The sequence below is a fragment of the Ooceraea biroi genome, chromosome 11, assembly GCF_003672135.1.
Source record: "Ooceraea biroi isolate clonal line C1 chromosome 11, Obir_v5.4, whole genome shotgun sequence".
Classification (NCBI taxonomy): domain Eukaryota; kingdom Metazoa; phylum Arthropoda; class Insecta; order Hymenoptera; family Formicidae; genus Ooceraea; species Ooceraea biroi.
Genome location: NC_039516.1, coordinates 8,764,918 through 8,788,482, shown reverse-complemented (window position 1 = coordinate 8,788,482; position 23,565 = coordinate 8,764,918). Strand labels below are relative to the sequence as shown.

The following is a 23,565-nucleotide window of genomic DNA, read 5'->3' as shown; positions in this document are numbered from 1 at the left end:
CAAGTTGCGATAAAAATTTTTACGCTTTTTATTATAGATTGTAACAATATATGTTGTGTGTGAATATGACATTGGAAAATCTATTTTGGATCACGCAGTGCAGTCGGCTCGACAGTTGATATAAGTTTGCATGATTATTATAAACGTATTTAAATTAATATTTTCGACATAATAGGAGACATAAGCAATAATAATTAATACCGAATGCTTCCAGGATCACGAGCACGGACATAAGGATATTATATAATGTTTAGTTTCACTTTGATTTGAATACAGCAAGAAAATGTTGAGTACAGCAAGAAAATGCATGTATAAATGTTTTTAAATTTTTAAACATATACACGATTATTTAAAGGGGGAAGTATTTTTAAATTATTGTTTATTATATAGTCAAATTTGATATTATCTATAAATCATATACAATTATAACCGTTTTACTTTAAATCTCATTTATAAGAGAGATACACTCTACCCAATTATTTATTTTCAGTATAAAATAATGTCGAGTACAGAGTTCCCAGAGTGTGAATATTTGCTAATAGTACCAAACGAAGGGTATCTGTAAATCGTGCATTAGGCATTGATATGTCGTTATCTCTCCAGGCTATGTTCGCGCCTTCGCATCGCGTAAATAGCGCCGGAGATGGCACATTCTCGCGCATATACGTCCACACGCATTCTCTCATTATCGTGATTATCTGTAATATAAATTATTGAATGTTTAAATCCAAATACCTGACTGAGAAATATATTAGATATTTTATCTTATATTGCAACAATTAGAGATATACCTGGTGTGGCTGTAAAACGGGTAAAATATCTCTAATACTCGCTAACGGCGGTGGTAATAATTGACCGAGTGCCATTACGTTGACAAGCGAGACACCTTCTTCGGTATTCCAGTTAGCCATGACGGTCGCGGTGATGCCTCTCAGTAAAACGGAACAATACGCCAATGCCGGCCTGTACCAGGCGGTCAATTCTAGTAATGTCCATAATAGCGGCACGTCCTTAAACCTACGACGAATTTGTAAGTCTCTCTCTATTGTGACCTGTGATAATCGATTCATTAGATAACATGATTGATTGATTTACAAAGTGCGTTATATCACGTGAATAAGATAGATTACCTTTGTAAATTCCTCGTCAGGCCACGGAAGACCATTGTACATAACATCAGGGGATACCAATTCAACTAATAACAGACTGACCATTGTCAAGGCGTCTAAGTTAACTGGATATCGGTCTAATTCTTGATTACTACAACAAGCCTAAAAGAAATTCAAGAAGTTACGGTACTCAGTGCGGTATTTGTTGATATTATTACTTCTTGATATAAACGTATATGAAAGATTTTATCAATTATATTTACTTTTATGACATCTATTAATAACATCTTGTTCAAAGTAATGGTTTTTTTGTCGATTACATTTTCCGGCGGCGGTCTCCGTGGACCATGTCCTATCACGCCAGCATGGAATACTGATGAGTGTCGCTGCGCTAACATTGTGCTTGTCACCTGTAAGTTAAAATTCTTGATATTTATACAGTATATTTGCCATCGTTTTCTACGACTTTTTCCCATCTTTTCGGCAACATACAAACGCGTCAAAAGAGTCATCTTTTGAGACGATCCATTGGCAGGAATTTATGCATCGACCTAATAAATTATATCAATATTTATGGAATTTTAAAGTTTAGGCGTTTAGAGATTATATGTTCTTCTTAAAAGATTTTATATCCTTTAAAATGAGGATAAAGAAATTAAAGAACAATTAAAAAGAAAGAAGGCGACAGGAGTTAATGAGATAGGAAGCGATACATGAATGGGCAAGTCAGCAAAAAGCTAAACGAGAAAACGGAGAAAAGGATTAATAACAATCTAAAAAAAAGATATGAGAAACATTAGAAATTATAGAAAGGTTACGCTGTACAGCATGTAAGATATATGCAGCACTGTTACTGGAAACACTGCAACAAGAAAAAGAAGAGAGTACTGACAGAAATAAGAAAAAAAGAGAAAGAAATTATGGTTTCTTTATGAATTTTAAGGCAACATTTACAGGATGGATAAAAAAGTATTATGAGAATTAATAGAAAAAAGCGGAAGTTAAAAAATTTTGTAAATTAAATTTCTAGCTTTAGGTCATATTGCCAAACCAATAAAAGTTACACACGCGCGCATTCACCTCCCCCCACACATACCTCTTTTAAAATGTATTTTTAACATATTTTAGAACAAAATGTACCTGTTTATGATTCTGTTGCAACAATGGGATCTCTTCGAAACGTAGTTCGAATTTTTCTTTCGCACCGAAATGTTTTGCCTGTTCGTTATCAATACTGTTCTCTAGTATCTCTCTCAGTGCCAATACACGAGCGCATGGTGAATGACATGTTAAATCCTTCAGTAGATGACATACTATTTTTACTCCTCGTTCCTTTTTCACAACATCTGAGAGATAAAATAATTATTTTACATATTGTCACTTAAAGAAATGAAAAATAAATATCGGAAATCTCAAATTACCAGTCTGTGCAATGCACAAGAAAAAATATTGGATGACTGCTCTTGATAGCTTCAATGTGAGTTGTACGTTGAAAATGTGATCATTCTCGGGAGTGCTTAATAAATCCAACAGAGTAGAGATATCATTCGCCAAGTCGAAATCACTGGTTCTCATTAGCAAAGAAGTTATTTGACGTAAATTAGATTTCAGAGCTCTGATGATCATCTTCGATTTTAATACCGCTGCTTTATTTGTCTTTTCCCACCTGAATGTGATAATAAAATGATTAATACTATTAGAATGAATCACCGAAGGCATTTGATTAGATCAAATATATTTAAATTCATCGATATTCACTTCAATAATGTAGCAAGATTTTTAAATAATTGTCTCGACTCCAATATATCCACAGCGTTTTTATAGTGTATTTCTCTAAGCGCCTGTTCCAGGACTTGCGTAAAGTGATCTGGACTAGCGAAATTATTTTCTGCTCCGGTTTTATTCGGGGGAAACGATACAACGTTATTGGTAATAAGTCGTATCAAGGCTGCGAGATGAAATGCCGTTTGTGCTTTCACCAACATGTAGGACGCCGTGGAGATCACTGTGTTTGGACTTTGACTTCTGAGAAAGCACAGCAATCTAACGGCCGTTTGTACGCGCAGAGGATTAGGATCTAGCAGCATTGGCACTATCAATGACATTTCCTGCTTGATAGAGCTCAACAGAGCGATATTAGTAGTCTGCGATCGCAATAACAGATCTATTTCTTGCAAAATCAATTCTAGTATCTCCTGACAAACATGTTTCACATTCTGCGCTGCGTTCACGCTGTGATAGCCTACGTTACTCGTATTCAGGCTCATGTCTAGCAGTATATTTATTATTTGAGTTGCACCCTGTTCACATCCTAGCGCCAAGTGTACCGTCATATTCAGTAACGCTTGTGGTTGATTGTCAAAGTATTTACACCAATCTGCCGCGAATAATGCCAAACGCGGTATAACGCTTGGCCTTACTAAGAAATAACATCAACAAAATTCATTAGCAAATGCGGAGCGTCATTATGCAACTTGTAATAACGGTATTTCAATCGTAGAAACTCACGCGTTTGTAGTATATCGCTCGTTATTGCCTTTAAAAGAGTTTGCGAAAGTGACGCTAGATTCAAGAGAAACGGGACTGTAGCCAATTTCTGCTTCTTCGTATCCTCCTCAATATTTACATCCTCACTTAAACTCCACTGTAACATTTTTGATGAAAATATATGTAAATAAATAACTCTAGCTCCAAAATGTACTAATATATATACACACACACAATAATAACACAATATAATAAACTTGCCTCAAATAGATCCAGCAGTGCTTTTTTAATATTCTGGAAATGGCTACTCGCTAAATGTCCCAATATACCAACGACGGAGTTCAATTTTGGATTTTTGACATTATGTTCGTAACCCATAGCACAAAAATCTTTTAGTCCACATGACAGCACTCTTGTGATCACAGTATTTGGAAAACAACTTCCTACATGAGCAACCACCCAATCAAAGTACGGGCTATGCAATACGCTAGTGTCTAACAGTGCCTTGATGCAAGACTCAGTGTCTGAATGCATGAGGCATTGCAAACATTGGGCCGTGATGTCTATCAGAGTCCGTGTCGTGCGACACGACATCCACTGTTGTAAAAAATCATTTATGCCAGCATTAATAGGCAAATTACCACGTTTCGAATAATCAGACGACAATTTGCCTGCAACGAAAGCATATTTTACGTATCACGAAAAGATTTCTTTACTTCGTTTAACCAAATAAATAAATACATACCAAGCAATTCCAATGACCAAGACGAGATAATAGGTGCCCACGCTTCTGGATTCTCATTTATAAAACTGCTTAAAACGGTATAAATTTCGGCTATGATGGTCTCTTCAGGTATTGGTATGTTTTGATTAGTCTATAAAAATATATCATAATATATTATTAATGTATTATAATAACGATATTAGCACAACTGCTATATGAACAGGAGAGATAAATTATGTTGCTCATGTTTACGTACTTCAATTTGACGAACATATTTCGTCACTGCTACGAAGAATACACTGCAGAAGTATTCAAGTACGGCATCCCTCGTTGCAGGCACGTTTTTTAATAAAAATAATGCCGTGCGTGTCACATCTTGCGTGTTCGTATTGTGAGATCTGACAGCACCAGAAATAAATTTTCTAACCTCAGTCAAAATGTCCTGAGGCAATAAAGTCGATGTGCTGTGCAGCATTTTTAATAAATTTAATAAAAATAATGTTTTAACGAGAAATTATTGTTCAATTATATTCACATCTCTACATAATGTAATATAATTTTGTCGCATAATTAAAGTATATTGCACGATGTTACAGCAACAAGCTTCATACAGCAACCAAACTTTAAATTTTTTTCTTTCTTAGCAAGAGTTTTTAACCTTATCTTCGAATGACCTTAACATACTTTAACTAAACACAAGAATTACTTTTATTTTCTAATTTATTATTCTAATCTATCATGTGTGAGTATGAGCAGTAGTGTTTATAAATAAAAACTTTTAAGGTTAACTGTGCCGGAGACACAGGCAACAGGAACAGGAAATAACCAATTGCATTGCTCGATTTGGTCATCTGTACTCAAATCGTGTAACGCGATTGGTTATTCCCTGTTCCTGTTGCACACATATTAGATCCGGCCTTAAAGGCCATTTTACACTACATGTTACGGGCTCGGTTGCGTTCCGGTTGAGATTACGGTTCGCGATTGGCTACGCTTCAAACATGATTGGAGTGTAACCAATCGCAAACCGTAATCTCAATCGCAACCGAGCCCGCAACCTGTAGTGTAATATGGCCTTTATACACGCCACCACTACGCCACGCTATCCCCACTTCGCCCGCCTATGCGTACAGTGCCGCCAATTTGGCTTCGCGGGCCGTAACTCACCGAAGCGGCAGGGGTGACGCAGAGAACCACTGGCGGTTCGGCTGCCTTCGGTTAGTACTTAGGTTGCGTTCCGATATTCACTGCCAGTACTGAAAATTTATAGTGTATGTCACGTGAACTATAGATTTTCAGTACTGGCAGTAAATATCGGAACGCAGCCTTAGTAGACGAGAGCCAACATATATGTATAGTATATATTGACAATATAATATCATATTCGGCCGATTATATATAATCTATATATATTGATTATATATAATCAGCCGAATGATTATAATATAAAATAAAAACATCTTTATTATATTGTCAATATATATAGACAATATAATAAAGAGGTTTTTATTTAATATAATCATATTCGGCTAATTATATATAATCAATATATATAGATTATATATAACACTGGTCAACACTGATTTTATCACAAAAGGAATGCCAGGTCATTTCGATAGGATTTTTCCCGTAGATTACGAATCTGAAACTCAAAATGTTCCATCACGTCACGTTTTTGAGAAAACTGAGGTCAAATAGTTAAAACAACCTGTTTTTGGCACTTTCTGAACCTCTGTCACAAAGGAACGGGACGTGATAGAATACTCTATGTGGGCTCAAATTAAAGCTTGAACTTTAAACTTTAATGTTATGAAACAAAAAACCATGTGACAATACTGTGAAGTCATGTAGCATTTTTTGACTGAGCGGTCAGGACGCGCGCCAATTTTGATCTCACGTTTGACAACAAAATAATCCAATAATACCAAAAGGTGAAAATGTGAACAAAACTTTTCTTTTGGAGATTTCTGGCATCGCTGATTCTGAATTTGGTATACAAAGTCAGAATAAAAAATGGCGAATTAATACAAAATAGGGGCAAAAAATTAAACATTTTGTCGAAATACTGTCATCTGTAAAGTACGGGATTGCATTATAAAACAGTTTCTCACTACTTGGAGTGCTTTATTAAGTCCCCTTGCTCCTCACTATTCCAAAGCCATCCGACGTAAGCTCGGTGATTGAGTAAACTCAGGCTGCATATCAAAAACCTGTGCTACACGACTTCACATTATTGTTACATGGTTTTTTGCTTCATAACATTAAAGTTTAAGGTTCAAGTTTTAATTTGAGCCCACATAGAGTATTCTATCACGTCCCGTTCCTTTGTGATAGAGGTTTAAAAACTGCCAAAAACAGGTTTTTTTAACTATTTGACCTCATTTTTCTCAAAAACGTGACGTGATGGAACATTTTGGGTTTCAGATTCGTAATCTACGGGGAAAATCCTATCGAAATGACCTGTCATTCCTTTTGTGACAAAATCAGTGTTGACCAGTGATATCGGAACGCAACCTAACGCAAGTACTAACCGAAGGCGGCCAAACCGCTCAATGGTTCTCTGCGTCACCCCCACCGCTTCGGTGAGTTACGGCCCGCGGGGACGAATTGGCGGCACTGTATGCGCAGACGGATAACGTTCTCTCGCAGTATAGTAGAATTGATTCGTCAATCATCATCCAACCATCCAAGTTCAAACTTCAATTGTGAAAGTGTTGTTTATTAAACGTGACGTATCGTACACCTATCAAAAGATGTGTTCCTCATCAGATCTAAACAACTGGCCAATATTCAATTTGCTGAAGGAAGTATTCGTTCCAAAGATTCACATGGTTCTGGTACATGGTAATTTGACTTCTTTTTATTCTTTCTCTTGCCACTTTTAAGGGGATGCTGGAGTTGCTAGTGAACTATTTTTTCACTATAGCGATGGTAATTGCAGTTTCGAAAATTCTCTTTATTGCTTGTGCAGAATAAAAAATCCTTTTCCACAAATGAAGTATAGATAGAAAGAAAGCCCGCTCTACAGGACTTTATATTCAAAATGGAAAAAAGTTAAAAACTTGCATTTGTCTTGTCTAATTTTTTTCCATTTTGAATATAAAGTCCTGTAGAGCGGACTTTCTTTCTATCTATACTTCATTTGTGGAAAAGGATTTTTTATTCTGCACAAGCAATAAAGAGAATTTTCGAAACTGCAATTACCATCGCTATAGTGAAAAAATAGTTCACTAGCAACTCCAGCATCCCCTTAATCAGGTTTATTTTTTGCTTTATTATTGTCTTCTTATATACACTGTTGTCTATATTATTCAAAATGTTTCTTGCATATTATTACACTGTTATATTCTATCAAATCATATTGTATTGTAAGAGTGACGAGAGAAAAATGTACGGAACGCGGCTAGCCGCGCGAGGCCGGGAATTGAACCCGGGTCTTTCGTTTGCCGTGCGACTATTCTAGTCCACTGAGCTACCTCGAACTCCCGCTTATCGACACTTCTCCTCGTCCTCTTATGTCTAGGATGGCAAACACCGATTGGTCGTTTACAGTACTAATGTACTTTTCACCTATGTGAACCTAGCACCCGACTTTAAAAAAAGACAACTTTCATATACGCATCGATTAAGCTCGGTTTGTACCCGTTTGTACTGTTTTTCTTTTCGTTTGTACCTCAACGGGATGGAAGTTACAAGGGGTTGAAAAAATCACCAGCACCCCATTTTGAGATACAGCAATCTTCCAAATGCTCTTTAATTAAGTATCATTTGTACCCGTTTGTACCGCTTTTCGTTTCGTTACAAACGGATACAAACAAATAGGAAACAGCACCCGTTTTCAGAATTCGAATATCTTCAAAAATGACAAATTTACCTCTTACACGATTTTTCAATATTTCGTATTTCCACCGTGAGGGTACAAACTAAACGAAAAGCAGTACAAACGGGTACAAATGATACTTAATCGAATAGCATTTGGAAGATTGCTGTATCTCAAAATGGGGTGCTGGTGATTTTTTCAACCACTTGTAATTTCCACCCCTTTGAGATACAAACGAAAAAAAGGTACACACGGGTACAAACGAAGCTTAATCGAATGCGTATATGAAAGTTATTTTTTTTTAAGTCGGGTGCTAGGTTCACATAGCTATACTTTTCTTGGATGCTTGGATACTTTGAAACAGGTGGCTTGGGCGACAAAGCTCTGATTGTAACGAAGGATAAGACAATATATGCTATGGGTGATAATACCGATGATTGTTTGGGAATCGATAGCTTGTCTAATGTACTACAGCCCAAGAAATTGGAATTTTTGGGAAAAATGGATATAAAAACGTTTGCCTATGGCCGTGGACCTCATGTCTTGGTCCTCACAGAGGATGGAAAGGTAATTATTGTAGGAAAAATTGCATTGATACAAAACTGAATAGACTCCCGATTAATTGACCTTATGCATTGAACTATATTCTAACTGAAATGAGCACTGCTATTGTTCTCGGGTCACGTGACCCGTTTAGAAAGAGAGGGTGAAAGAAGGGTATAGTTGTCCTTTCCCAACCTGTAGCCGCGATTGCCGTTTAGACAAAGACGACACGAGAATGGATATTACTGTCCTTCTTTCTCACTAAACGGCAATGGCGGCTTGGCGCTCATTCCAGGCTGCGTTCGAAACCACTACCCGAGTGCCCCAGTGTATCATTTTATCCTTGTTGTTCAGCGAATAAACAACAAGGATAAAATGATACACTGGGGCACTCGGGTGATATTTTCGAACGCAGCCCAGTTAGGTTATAGTTCAATGCCTTTATGGGACATCCGAAAAAGCATACAAAATAGCATTTATAGGTTACTGGTTAACCAGATTAAAAAAGTATATATACAAGTTGTATATAAATACTTATTAAACATGTATTTATTTAGTTAAAAAATCAGTAATTTTTATTTGTTTTTTATTTCAAGTTTTTTGTTTAGAAACAAAATCACGCCACTTTCTCATAAATATAATATCAATGGCAGATAAATTATTTTGCTATTCGATATATCTCAGTTTCAAGAGCTTTCTTTCCTTCCCAAATGACTTACTGGATGCATCCAGTAACACAACCGCTCACTGAGCGCTCAGTGAGCTCTTCCTTCTAATTTTGGTATATATTTTTAGATCTAAAGGAATAAACCAATTAAATGCAATAGCTCACTGAGCGATTGTGCTACTGATGAACACCCACTCTTTTGTAATCATCTTCACTCATTCTTGTTCTTCTCTTATTCTTCTTATTTCGCAATTTCTCCTTAAATAATTACTTCATTGATTTCATGAATGTACACGAAATGATTACGATACAAAAGATAACAACCACTAACTGAAGCTTAAGCTCGAGAGCTTTCAAAACTATAATTAGCAATGGTCTTATTTAATTTTACTGGGCAAAGTGATACGTTGTCTTTGAGTACAGTGCCCTGTACTTTTTCCTAGAATTGGCAACGGAACTTTGATTCACGGAAAAGAAACTTGACGAAAATGTAGTCTATTAAAGTGAAACCGAATAAGAATTAAGAGGGAATCTACTGTAATCCGTATTTCCATAAACTAATACTTATAAATCGTTGTTATTGTGAAATTTTCGTTTGAAATTGATTACTTGCTTTACATTTTTTTTATGATATTGTGTATCCCAAGTAGCAAGGTGACGTCAAATGACGTTATTAAGACGTCATTAGACGTCTATAAGACGTTATTGGACGTCATTAAGACGTCACCTTGCTACTTGGGATATTCACATAACATTTTGTGTACATTTGTGAGTAAATATATTTAAATTTCTTATAGCGTGCAATTGTTAAAAATTTTATGACGTGAATAATACTATCAAATATAAAATGACAAATTAATAATCAAATAAAGTGACATGAATAAAATGCTACCTCAAGCTTCCAAAGTCGATGACAGCAATGTTTCGTTAAAAGGTGTATTCTTGGAGTTATAATCGAAACGGCGAATTGGGACTGGGAAACTATGGTGACCCATCATTACCCAAGATGATATACGATCTAGACAATAAAATCGTGGATATTGGGTGCGGCGGCTTTCATTTTCTTGCTCTTACCAAAGATGGAGAGGTAATGAAAGGATGATGACAACGTTCATTCTTCGAATTAATGCTCTTCTTACTCCTACTTCTCAAACGTAGGTGTACGCCTGGGGTTCGAACATTAATGGACAAATAGGTGGTAATAATGAACGTCAAACTATTCCAAAAAAGATTTCTACCTTGGCCAATAAGGTTATTTGCATTGCGTGTGGTCAGAACTTTAACATGATAGTAATCAAGGATCGGAAGATATACAGTTGGGGCAGTAACAATGTTGGACAGCTGGGGATAGGCAATTACACGACTCAGGATAGTCCGCATCTAATCTCCTCGTTAATAGGCGTCGTGATAGGTAATTCGCTTGATAGGTGATTTGCTTGTCCATAAAGTATTCCCAACATTTGAAAATATGAAATGTATATACTCGTTCAGCCAACATAGCGCTTGATAATCAAACTTTTCAGTGAAGGTAGTGTGCGGATCCCACCACACGCTCGTACTAACGGATGAGGGTACACTATACGTATGGGGTAGTAACAGTTACCGGCAATTGGGCATTATAAGTGGCCCAGGCAAGACAAATGTCTGCAGTCCAGCTACAGTATGCAATTACGTTTCTGTCATTACGATTGTAGTCTTTTGTTAGATAGAGTGGAAAACGGAAAGTTAAACGATCTTGTGATCAACAGATGGACCCTGCCACTGGAAAGGAGATGGGAAAGATCTCGGACATCGCTGCTGTTCATACTTCTAACATAAGCGTTGCCCTTTGCACGAGTGGGTGTGTCTACGTGTGGGGCCACTGTAACGGGAAAAAGTGTTATCCAACCGCCACACTGTTCTCAAACATTCACGAAGTATTCGCGTGCTACACAAGCGTTATGCATAAACCACTGATCTTATGTGTAAACAAACAACCAAGCATATTGGAATGCTTGAGCTCTGCTTTCAATGACCCCGTATGTTCTCTTTTTTGTTCTTCCTTCTTTTATATATGTCTCTTCTGAAATATAAAATATGCATAGAAAACAGAATGCATCAAACGCAGAGACAGCAGTTTTAATAGTTAGTAATGTTTTGTTGACGTGAGTATTATTATTACATTAAAGTATTATTTTTCTATGAAGACTCTAATTTCAAAGTTTGAGTTCTTCTTAAGTTTTAAAATCTTTTTTAGACACATTTTGTCTAAAAACGAAACAACGTAAATCTAGATAAAATGGTGAGCATTTTGATAAATAAAAATTACTTTGCAAATATGCGATATATGTTTTTTCGACTGTATTCGACAAAATCTAATGTGCATTAAAATAATGTTATGTGTATTTGTGATTCCTTCTGCAGTCAACGAGTGACCTTAACAATAGAAGTGGAGGGACAAGTGATTCATGTTCACAAGGTTATTCTGAAGATCCGTAGTTCGTATTTCAGAATCATGTTCAAAGAAAATTGGGCAGAGAACAATCAGAGGTAAGCACTTAGGAAGCAAACCATATGACAATTTAATTCTCACTTCTGAACTTAATTATCTTGTCATCTTCTTCCGACAGTATTATCCAGCACAATCAGTTTTCTTACGTGGTGTACAAGCAACGGCATAAATGCCTTCCTTCGGTTATGAGTAACGGTCGGTAACGGCAGATGGCACGACTGTGATGTGGACGGAGGCGGCGCGGCGCACACAGGCGAATTATTACAAATTCAAAACCTAAAATATAAAATTAAGGTGTTTTCGAAATCTAGTTTAATAAATAATGTATTGACTATCAAAGAATCATTTGCAGTTATGAACAAAAATTAACCATTGTTTTTAAAAAATGCCATTTTTAATCTGACGAGTTCGTAATTTTTGCAAAAATTAAAAACTAAGTTATTGTTTGTATTTTAATAACATTAAGAACTTATCGATTAAAATGATAAGAACGTGCTAATAACATAAGCATCACCAGTGCAAACATAGTATGTATACATACTAATATATTTTTATGTATATATACTATATATTGTTAAAGCTAAATAATAAATAATAATAATATAAAATTTATTAAGAATATTTTTCAATATATCTATTTAATATATATAAGATATATATATATATTTAATATATGATATATGGAAAGTTATTCAAGAAATATGTTTGAGACTGTTTCGACATTATTAAATCTTTGGTGGCCCTGAAAAGGACCTATTTTTGGCCCTGAAAAGGACCGATTTTTTCCGGTAAAGAGGTCGATAGTGAATAGTCCGTCAGTCAGTAATCAGTCCAGTATCCGTCACGATCGATAACTTGATTGAGTTGATTAGGAATCGAATCAATCAAATTTGCGAGGAAGTCGGGTTGAAAGTTTCACTTGAAACTGAAATTCTTCCCAGACTTCTCTCGCATGGGCGGCTAACGCTGCTGTCGTCCTCTCCCTTCTTGGTTCCCATCGTTGAACCATTTGTGCCCAAACATTTTCGATCAAATTTAGATCTAGCGAACGAGCAGGCCATTGGATCAAATGAATCTCCGGATGATTCCGAAACCATGCTTGTGTTTTCCGTGATGAATGGACACTAGAATTATCCTGCACTAATCGAATAACTGGCATGTCCTCTGCGGGGTAGATTTCACGTACTGACGGAAGAAATACTTCTTCCAGTATGCGAATGTACTGCGCAGAGTTCATGCGTGTGGGAATGTCCACCAGCTCTCCGATTGTAGTGCCAGAAATCCAGCCCCACATTGCACAGGAAATCCTTCCACTTCTGTGGATAGGCACAACATGATTAGGATTCAACCGTTGATCACGTAATCGCCATACGTGAGGTTGACGGTCGGTACACGATACAAAGACCTTTTCATCGGTCCAGATCGTGGCCTCCCATTTCTCACGGCTTGTCGCCAAGCTGTCCAAAGCAAACGCGACACGTTGCTCCCGATGTTCAGGAGTCAACGGAATTTTGTGAGCTGGACGATAGCAGTGAAGTCCGGCTTCGTTTAGTCGTCGTCTTGCAGTCCTGTCCGATATGTCGACGTCCGCAGTCTGGATGGCTTCTGCAACTGTGCCAAAAGGCCGTTGTTGCATTGAAGCGACGAGATTTTCGTCTTCGTCCCGTGTCGTCCGTCGTGGTCGGCAATTATGTTTGCGATGATCATGCAATGCATGATCACCGCCTTTCAGCATACCGCTGTATCCACGTGCGTACTGTCTTTGTGGAGCATGGAATATCAGCAGCAATATCTGCTACTGATCTTCCAGCTTGCCACTGTCCCACTATGCGACCTCTCACCTCGGGGCACAAATTTTTAAACATGACTTAACGCGCACCTGCAATAAGTCACAAGATAAAACGCATCGTCTCCCGCGAGTTGTATGTATACGATTTGCGGGAAACGCTGCGGCTCATTTTCAGATTGTGCATTGTTTTTCCGTGAAATCGTAAACATTGGACTCGCTAATTAATCGCCAATAGGAATTGAAGAATTTGTTATATGCATTTCATTGGTTCGCATCGACACACCCCGTTGGGTATATAAACGATGCGCGAGTCCAGTGATGTTATAAACAAAACGTCTTCGTCGAGAGAAGACGGAACTCTCCCTGCTTATTGCTTCTTTTCGAGGCTGCGTAAAGGTTGTTCTACATTAGTCGCAAGCGATTGACCACATGCACATTAATCGCAAGTCGCACGAGTCTTATCCCAGCAAACACAAAGTAACAGGTAATATACATGTTAGATATAATTTCCCACTCATTAATATAAATACAACATAACATACGTGTTATATAACAATTACATTGTTGAGTGGGAAATTATAATTAACATGTATATTTCCTGTTACTTTGTGTTTGCTGAGACTATATCATATAGTTGCCATGATAACAAAGCTCGACGCTCAGGTTATTGCAAATCGCAGAGACGCAAATGTCAAATTTGACCAAACTTTGCGACTGCTGCTTGCGAGCAGTTACGATCGGAAATAGTGCAGCTTACGTTCATGCGATTGTTTGCTTGCGTCTAATGTAGAACGACCTTTACTCGCAAACAATGAGGCTGTCATCACTGTATGCGACTAACTCGTATTATCTGCAGTAATATATATTATTTTTCAGGGCCAAAAATCGGTCCTTTTCAGGGCCACCAAAGATTTAATAATGTCGAAACAGTCTCAAACATATTTCTTGAATAACTTTCCATATATCATATATTAAATATATATATATATCTTATATATATTAAATAGATATATTGAAAAATATTCTTAATAAATTTTATATTATTATTATTTATTATTTAGCTTTAACAATATATAGTATATATACATAAAAATATATTAGTATGTATACATACTATGTTTGCGCTGGCGATGCTTATGTTATTAGCACGTTCTTATCATTTTAATCGATAAGTTCTTAATGTTATTAAAATACAAACAATAACTTAGTTTTTAATTTTTGCAAAAATTACGAACTCGTCAGATTAAAAATGGCATTTTTTAAAAACAATGGTTAATTTTTGTTCATAACTGCAAATGATTCTTTGATAGTCAATACATTATTTATTAAACTAGATTTCGAAAACACCTTAATTTTATATTTTAGGTCTTGAATTTGTAATAATTCGCCTGTGTGCGTCGCGCCGCCTCCGTCCACATCACAGTCGTGCCATCTGCCGTTACCGACCGTTACTCATAACCGAAGGAAGGCATTTATGCCGTTGCTTGTACAAAGCCTTCCTGAAGTACTTGTACACCGGCATACTCGATCTACCAATAGAGAACGTATTTGGTAAGTGCGAGTATTGTACATACATTTGGGGTGTATTCCAAAACTCTACCCGGGTTCTCGCCCCCTCTCTTACTCTCAACCTTGTATCGTTCTCACTCCAACGTAGTGAGTATACCAAAGTAGGATTTTGGAACGCACCCTTGGTGTATAAAAGCATCTCGTTTGTCCACAGTGCAATTGCGCAGATTGGCGCACTAGGCCAATCAAAATGTTTGGTTGGGTTAGGTTAAAGACCATAGCCGGATTAGCATACTAAAAGTGCCCCCGGCGAGTTTTGGAACGACACTTGGACTGTTATTTTGTCATTATAACAAAAACATTTTCCCAAAATTTCAGTCCTTTAATTGTATTATTTCTCGAGTTATTGAAAAAAATACGATTTTCAGTTTTTATTTTTTTCTTCCATAGATATTATAGATGGACTTCTGTCGATTTTTTTAAAAGACTTATTAATATAAGACATAAAAAAACTTTTTTTCATAGTTCCCGATTTAAAACTCCATTTACAAAAACAATAATAAAATTAAAAGTAACTTTTCCGAAATGTTCTCTTCGAGGTACAATCACTAAACTTTCACAGAAAATTCTTCTCTTTTATGAAATTGTTTTCAAATTTTTTCAATTTTTTCAAGTTGGTGCAACATCATGAAAAAAAATAAAAATCAATTTTTTCCTTTTATTTTTGCAGTAAAATAGACAATTATTTATTTCTCTCAATACAAATATAGTTATAATTATACAAACAAGATTCTAGAAAGAATTTTTATACAAAAATCATAATTTTTATCGAATGTGATCAACAAATTAATTTTTTATCAGTCTTCATCACTATCTTCAGTAATTACTACGGTGCTACTCTGTATCGTAAACAGATGGCTCAAAATTTCAGCTGGTCTTATTATTTTTGCTAAATATCTCGCATAAGATAAGTAATATACAGCTAGGGTGTATTACTAAAGGTGTTACAAGCTTATATTTTTAAAACTAGATGAAGTATGAAAGTTTTGTTTTCCAGCAAATATTTGGTATCGAAAATAACATATGATGAAGTTAGTCTTTTCCTAGGTGGAGTGGTTAAAGTCACATCAAGGACATTTTGATTTTTTAACTGTCGACATATATTTTTTATTGCGTACGATTGTAGCCTGTCTCCTGATGAGTAGATTGACCACAAATAGTCATAATAACAAAACAAATAGAAATAACGAAACAAAGTAATAAATCCTTAAAGCAAATGTTCGAAATTAGCGCCATTCAAAAACTATATGTCGACAGTTAAAAAATCAAAATGTCCTTGATGTGACTTTAACCACTCCACCTAGGAAAAGACTAACTTCATCATATGTTATTTTCGATACCAAATATTTGCTGGAAAACAAAACTTTCATACTTCATCTAGTTTTAAAAATATAAGCTTGTAACACCTTTAGTAATACACCCTAGCTGTATATTACTTATCTTATGCGAGATATTTAGCAAAAATAATAAGACCAGCTGAAATTTTGAGCCATCTGTTTACGATACAGAGTAGCACCGTAGTAATTACTGAAGATAGTGATGAAGACTGATAAAAAATTAATTTGTTGATCACATTCGATAAAAATTATGATTTTTGTATAAAAATTCTTTCTAGAATCTTGTTTGTATAATTATAACTATATTTGTATTGAGAGAAATAAATAATTGTCTATTTTACTGCAAAAATAAAAGGAAAAAATTGATTTTTATTTTTTTTCATGATGTTGCACCAACTTGAAAAAATTGAAAAAATTTGAAAACAATTTCATAAAAGAGAAGAATTTTCTGTGAAAGTTTAGTGATTGTACCTCGAAGAGAACATTTCGGAAAAGTTACTTTTAATTTTATTATTGTTTTTGTAAATGGAGTTTTAAATCGGGAACTATGAAAAAAAGTTTTTTTATGTCTTATATTAATAAGTCTTTTAAAAAAATCGACAGAAGTCCATCTATAATATCTATGGAAGAAAAAAATAAAAACTGAAAATCGTATTTTTTTCAATAACTCGAGAAATAATACAATTAAAGGACTGAAATTTTGGGAAAATGTTTTTGTTATAATGACAAAATAACAGTCCAAGTGTCGTTCCAAAACTCGCCGGGGGCACTTTTAGTATGCTTATCCGGCTATGGCCTTTGACTAATTTTATTGACCTAGTGCGCCATGTGCGCAATTGCAATGTGGGCAATTGATACCCTCCCGTATAAAAATATGTGAGTATTAATTATTGGAGTAATGCGTATCATTATAGAACTTTTGGATTTGACTAATGCATACTGTGAAACTGATCTCAAGAGACATTGCATCAACATAGTAAAGCAAGAGGTCACTGTAAAAAACGTCATACCTCTCTACAACTCCGTTATCAAGAAGAATATGCAGGTAATAATTACTGCGTTTACAATATTGCTGTCGCGCTAAGACTATGTTACATTTAAGATGAGTAATTTAAAATTCTATTCCTTTTCAGGAGCTGGAGAAGTTTTGCTTCGAGTTTGCTTTGGAGCACACGACAGCCGTGTCGATGTCAGAAACTTTCGCCGAGCTAGATGACGTTAGCACATTAAGGACTTTTATAATTAAAGCAGCCAGTGCCAATGCTTTTAGGACCTAATCCGTTTTGTACTATGTAACTATGCATTCATAATGGGTATTTTCCAGCAATGTACATAGTTAAAATGTTGTGTTCGATGCTGTGTTCGTCATTTTGCGTACTCAACTGATACCATGACAATGTTTTTATTTGATACTATTCATTTTTCTAAAGAATGGTATTCAGGAGAAAATGAACTTTTAAGGATATATTTTGAACGTAGGTGCATCTAAAAGACTGATTTAATTTATTTTATTTTAGAAAAGGGGGTTCAAAATCTGAATCCATGCAGAAGGAAATTATTTTCAGCAATGTCTTTAAGTGTCTTTAAGTTTTTTTACCACAGTTTGTTATAAATAAAAAGTGTTTACAACTTGGAAAGGAAACATTTTCGGACCTTTGGTGATATGACTTTTTTTCACCCTTACAATGAGTACAAGTAGAATATGCTCTTAAAGTTTGCTCACCTATTTCTGAAACACCCTGTATATATACATATGTTTATATATTTAAATATTTTAGAATATTACGGACGTGACTATCGATATATCTTTTTTTACTCCTTTAGATACGTCACTGATGTGGTTTTCGAATTATTACGGTGTAGAAAGTAAAGGTACTTTTCCATGCTGACGTTCGACCATGGAGAAAAGAATAACAGGAGGGAGTAGAGAGCCTCTAGGAGAGAGAGGCGACACGAGGTCATGTGACCAGCTTCGTCGCGATTGGCTGGCGGCATCATGGGCAAATTTATTCATTGCGACGCCAATGCAGACCATATGTGACGTAATTGCTGTGACGTTATAAGACTGTGTGAAGGCGAGAATAACATATCTGTGATTAACGATTCACATATATGAGGTAAATCTTTATTATTATAAATTATAAATAAATTTTGATTGTAAAAAATGTCAGTTGCATTCGAGAAATATATTGAAACAATATATTTACTGTTTATTCTTGTTTTCTATAAGAAATATTACAGTATCTCTTGATTTGGCGACGCTGATTTCTTTGTCAAGTTATTTATTGTGTTCTTTGTATTACAGACAGCATTACCACTCGCTATGCCATCCAGTTGCAATGCATATAGGTGTTCCAACAGGAGTGATAAAGGGTAAACAAAAATGGATTGCTGCGGTTGGAAGAGGCAAGAATTGGACACCTAGTAGTTCTCAAAAAGTTTGCGAGGTTAGTAGTAATGTGCAGTATGCTTTGACTTTGCACTTCGGAAAATAACATAATATAAGACATTAATAACACAATGTAACTTACTGTTAAACTCAAAACATTTTGTGATTTTCTTCCCATAGGTACATTTCACGCCATCGGAAATTGAATTTGTTGCTGAACGTAAACAAGTAAATTTGGTTCGGTGCCTTCTTGTATTTTACATATTATAAATTGCATATAACAGAGGAAAATATATTGTAGTAACACATTAAATACAGGTACTATTTGTGCTGCAAATCGCTGTACGAACAGCAACAAAGGTTATGCAGTAAATTTCTATTAGTATCACTCACCTCACAAATTCTTTGCGAAGCTGTGGGTCACCAATCGGGGTTCTTTGAAAGAGCAGCTATCCATTTCTTACGACAATCTGCATTTGCTGGGAAATTAAATACTACATAACCTTTGTTGCTGTTGTTCGTACAGCGATTTGCAGCACAATTGGTTGGCATGGTAAATTCTGTGCACAAAATAAGCGACAATTAATGCAAAACATTATTTAATGAAGAAATGAAAATAATTCATTACATAAACGACTATGAAAAATAAAGACGTCAAAAGAAATATGTACAAACTTGTATGAAAGATAGTGACAGATTCAACATGGCAGCGAGAAATTCAACATGGCAGCGGCTACGTTTATACAATTTACTCTGACCAATCAGCAAAATATCGCAATCACGTGATCATTGGCGCATCTCTGTTATACTATAGGTCGCCCAACACGATGCATAATTATTATTTTTAATTATTTTTAATCATTATCTTTTTAATTTTCGCAAAATAATTTTGACTATTATCTAAGGCCGGTATTCATAGTCGAATCTTATATTTAAGACCGTCTTAAGTTTATTTGAAGATGCTGTATGGATCATTTCATTGGCTATGGAGTATCTGAAGATACACTTAAGACGATCTTAAATATAAGATTCGACTATGAATACCGGCCTAAGTAACCATAGCAACTAAAATAGTATCAGAGTATATGCTGCATAATCATGACCATGAGGTTATGACTAATGTAGCGCCATCTGTAAGTATTATACATGAATTACATATACATGTCACAAATTGTTACGTATAATACATCGTATAAAATTGTATTATACTTTATGTATTATACCTACCCGACCCTGCGCAACAGTAACGCAGTCTATGGCCGGTATTCATAATCGAATCTTATATTTAAGACTGTCTTAAGGGCGCAGTCCCATGGTGCGGAACGTGCGCAATGCGGAATTGGCGGAACGCTCGTGATTGGTTCGATCATTGTTACGTTCGTTCCGCCGATTTCTTTCCGCACATTTTCATTTTATCGCGGAATCACGTTACTCACGTCTGTCGTGGAGTTAGCAATATGACATTTCGTGGAGGTCGAAGTAATAGCAATGCTATTGCAATCAGAGAGGCATATTCGACATACTTTCAAGGTACTGGTGCGTTAAGTTACCAGTGGGAAAAGGCGTTGCAAAATGATTTTTAATTTGTCTTTGCAAAAAATATATGGTAAATAGTATTGTCAGTAAATAGCTTCACAAGTCTCGAGTATATGTTTTAGATTGTATTATCAGTGTAATCAGGAGCTGCATTTCAGGCGAAATAGATTCTCGAACAACATATTTTTTAATGATGATTGGTTAGACCAATGTTAATAACGTTTTAAATAATTGTGATGGCATTCTAAAATAATCTATATATTTTTCTATGTCTTCGACCAACATTTCTTTTACAAGATTATCGCTTGCTCCTTGTAGCAATCTTCTTTCGGCACTAAATATGCTTCATACCCAACACTTCCGTTGATTCTGTATATTTTCATTTTTTCTTTCAATTCTGTATAAAAAATACAGTTTTACAATTTTGCGACGTATCTCCTGTTTTTTAAATACACACCAACTTTGTTTTAATGTTTTTAATAGCTCACAAATAACAACAAACAATTCTTCAGAATTCATCGTTTTGCCTACGTGCATAGACTCGTAGTAATTCCGATCCGCTGAAATTTATTTTCCTATGTCCCATGCAGCGGAAAACGCGGAAGCGTAATTTGTGCGCGCCAATAATATACGCTATTCCGATAGACACAACAGAAGAATCTACGGAAAACATCATGTGATTGGCGGAGGCCAATTGCGCTTCCGCAAGTTCTGCTGCATGGGACATAGGAAAATACATTTCAGCGGAGTACAGTTGGTGGAACGTTTATGATTGGACGGACTTCATTCCGCCAATTCCGCATTGCGCACGTTCCACACCATGGGACTGCGCCCTTAAGTGTATCTTCAGATACTGCGTAGCCAATGAAATGACCTCAATATAGTTAGCAGACTAATATGATAAATCTTTTTTTTTATTGCAATCGTTTGGGAATCGTTTGGGAAAGTTTAGGAAACCACTTTTAGGCCGGTATTCAGAGTCGGATCTTATATTTAAGACCGTCTTAAGTGTATCTTCAGATACTCCGTAGCCAATGAAATGATCTATACAACATCTGCAGATAAACTTAAGACGGTCTTAAATATAAGATCCGACTATGAATACCGGCCTTAGAGTCTGGGAAATAATAGTTTTTGGTAATACTTAAGGAGACGGGCCTCCTCACCGATTTCCTTCTAACTTTGCAATATCGTTTATTTTGATGAAAAAATACGATTGCGAGAAGGAAAATCGTCGCTCTCAACTAGAAAGAAAGTTATCACCTACTGAAAAATGACAGCTTCGGGGTTAGGAAATCTGTCATACCGGCGGTCTACGGGCGTAGCGCACACTGACTGAGCATGCGCGGTGACGTCAAAATGCGCGAAATTAAACGTGTGTGTACTTGCAATGCAAATTATATTCCAAATAGGCAGAGAGAAGCCTGAGAGCGGTCACGCTCGCGTTTTAACTGTAACGCCTCAAACGTGGACATATGCGTTCCACTTGACGCTCCCAACGCTCGCGGCGTCATTCTATCTTTATTCAATATTCAGTGAGCAATAAAGACAGAATCACTTCAATCACTTCAATGTCCACGTTTGAGGCGTTACAGTTAAAACGCGAGCGTGACTGCTCTCAGGCTTCTCTCTGAAATAGGTTTTCAATTCATGTGAAGCGAGGTTCCACGCAAAGCAAGGTTCTATATTGTAACTTCCACGCAGTACTTCAGGTCACCTAAAAGTTTTGTTATTTTTTTTATGTGGATGAGTACTAGGTGACGGGCGAAGCCCGTCTCCTCGTGCTCTTCCACCCAAGCATATACTTTCCCAGTATAAAAAGTTAATAATATTAAAGTAAGAAAGTTTATATGTATTCTATATTCTGTAAAGGAGAATACACCTTTCTTTTTTATTATGCTTCTAAAGTCACTTCGAAAAGCTTCATTATATTTCTTTATTTTATCCCGAGTGGTGGCCGCCGCAATTTTTGTGTGTACAAATTGCGAAATTTTTATAAAAAGCATTTCAACTGTAAGTTTTGTATGTGATGAGTGCAAATGGCAACACTGTTTCACTAGTCACTCCAGGATCCTCTTAATTATAAAAATTATTGCTTCCCAAACTGTGAAAGTACCTTTCTAAACTTGCCCAAACGATTCCCAAATGATTGCAATAGAAAACATTACAAAACAATGAGATATATCGAAGATTATAAACATTTTCCATTATATAGGCTATGGTCAAAAAATCCCTAGAGTTTTGGCTTGACGTCTGGTTGATGACATGAAACTTTATTTTGAGATGCAATTATTATTTCCCAAACTCTAAAAACATTACAGGCGTATTTCCCAAATTATTTGGCGTTGAAAGAAGCGAAAAAGAACATTATTTGGAATGATAACTATACGCTCAACTAATTTTCATTAATTATTAAAAAACTATTATTTCCAAACTCTAAAAGTGGTTTCCTAAACTTTCCCAAACGATTCCCAAACTATTGAAATGGAAAACAATGAGAAATATCAAAGATTATAAACGTTTTTCCATTATATAGCCTATAGTCAAAAAGTCCCTAGATTATTCCCTAGATTATACTGCACGTCTGGGTGATGACTTTCAACTCGATTTTGAGGGGAAATCATTATTTCCCAAACTCTGAAAACATTATAGGGTATTTCCCAAATGATTTGGCATTGAAAGAAGCGAAAAAGAAAATTATTTGGAATGATGTCTGCTAACTATACACTCAACTAATTTTCATTATTATTAAAAACTATTATTTCCCAAACTCTAAAAGTTGTTTCCTAAACTTTCCCAAACGATTCCCAAACGATTGCAATAAAAAAAAGATTTATCATATTGTCTGCTAACTATATTGAGGTAATGAAATGTCTATACAGCATCTGCAGATAAATTTAAGGGATGCTGGAGCTGCTAGTGAACTTCTTCGCGAGGTGCTGCCATCGCACAATATTTGCACAATAAAATGTTTTTACAAAATTTCGCAATTTTACGCACAAATTGCTGTGAGCGAACTCGGGAAAAATAAAGGAATATAATGAAGCTTTCAAATTACTTTAAAGCTAATAAAGAGAATTCTCGATTCTCCTACAGAATAACAG

General features: G+C 35.7%; 2 protein-coding genes and 1 long non-coding RNA gene across 4 annotated transcripts; 1 reads left to right on the top strand and 2 right to left on the bottom strand.

The window, feature by feature from the left end:
* Positions 1 to 362: 362 nt before the first annotated feature.
* LOC105276639 (integrator complex subunit 5) lies at positions 363 to 5,166 on the bottom strand. The gene is made up of 11 exons (XM_011334422.3): positions 4,577 to 5,166; positions 4,342 to 4,471; positions 3,858 to 4,267; positions 3,618 to 3,753; positions 2,868 to 3,528; positions 2,531 to 2,775; positions 2,250 to 2,455; positions 1,373 to 1,519; positions 1,131 to 1,271; positions 792 to 1,052; positions 363 to 698 (listed from the first exon to the last, which is right to left on the bottom strand). Exons 1-11 carry the CDS (start codon positions 4,793 to 4,795, stop codon positions 477 to 479), a joined length of 2,778 nt encoding a protein of 925 aa, XP_011332724.1. The 5' UTR covers positions 4,796 to 5,166; the 3' UTR covers positions 363 to 476.
* A 1,797-nt stretch (positions 5,167 to 6,963) lies between these two features.
* LOC105276650 (RCC1 and BTB domain-containing protein 1) lies at positions 6,964 to 19,233 on the top strand. Its single transcript, XM_026973677.1, is given in 14 exon segments — positions 6,964 to 7,164; positions 8,505 to 8,707; positions 10,285 to 10,437; positions 10,509 to 10,761; positions 10,874 to 11,010; positions 11,099 to 11,368; positions 11,754 to 11,771; positions 11,773 to 11,879; positions 11,960 to 11,992; positions 15,099 to 15,181; positions 17,451 to 17,581; positions 17,670 to 17,828; positions 18,361 to 18,653; positions 18,842 to 19,233. Coding segments are annotated over 12 exon segments (1,623 nt in total). The 5' UTR covers positions 6,964 to 7,073; the 3' UTR covers positions 17,814 to 17,828; positions 18,361 to 18,653; positions 18,842 to 19,233.
* On the bottom strand, positions 18,651 to 19,817 carry LOC113562915. Of its 2 annotated transcripts, XR_003407245.1 has the most exons (3): positions 19,601 to 19,779; positions 19,319 to 19,485; positions 18,704 to 19,174 (listed from the first exon to the last, which is right to left on the bottom strand). It is a non-coding gene; the product is annotated as an uncharacterized LOC113562915 (long non-coding RNA). The 2 variants fall into 2 exon arrangements; XR_003407244.1 differs by having other exon boundaries at positions 18,651 to 19,485; positions 19,601 to 19,817.
* Between the last annotated feature and the right edge of the window lie 3,748 nt (positions 19,818 to 23,565).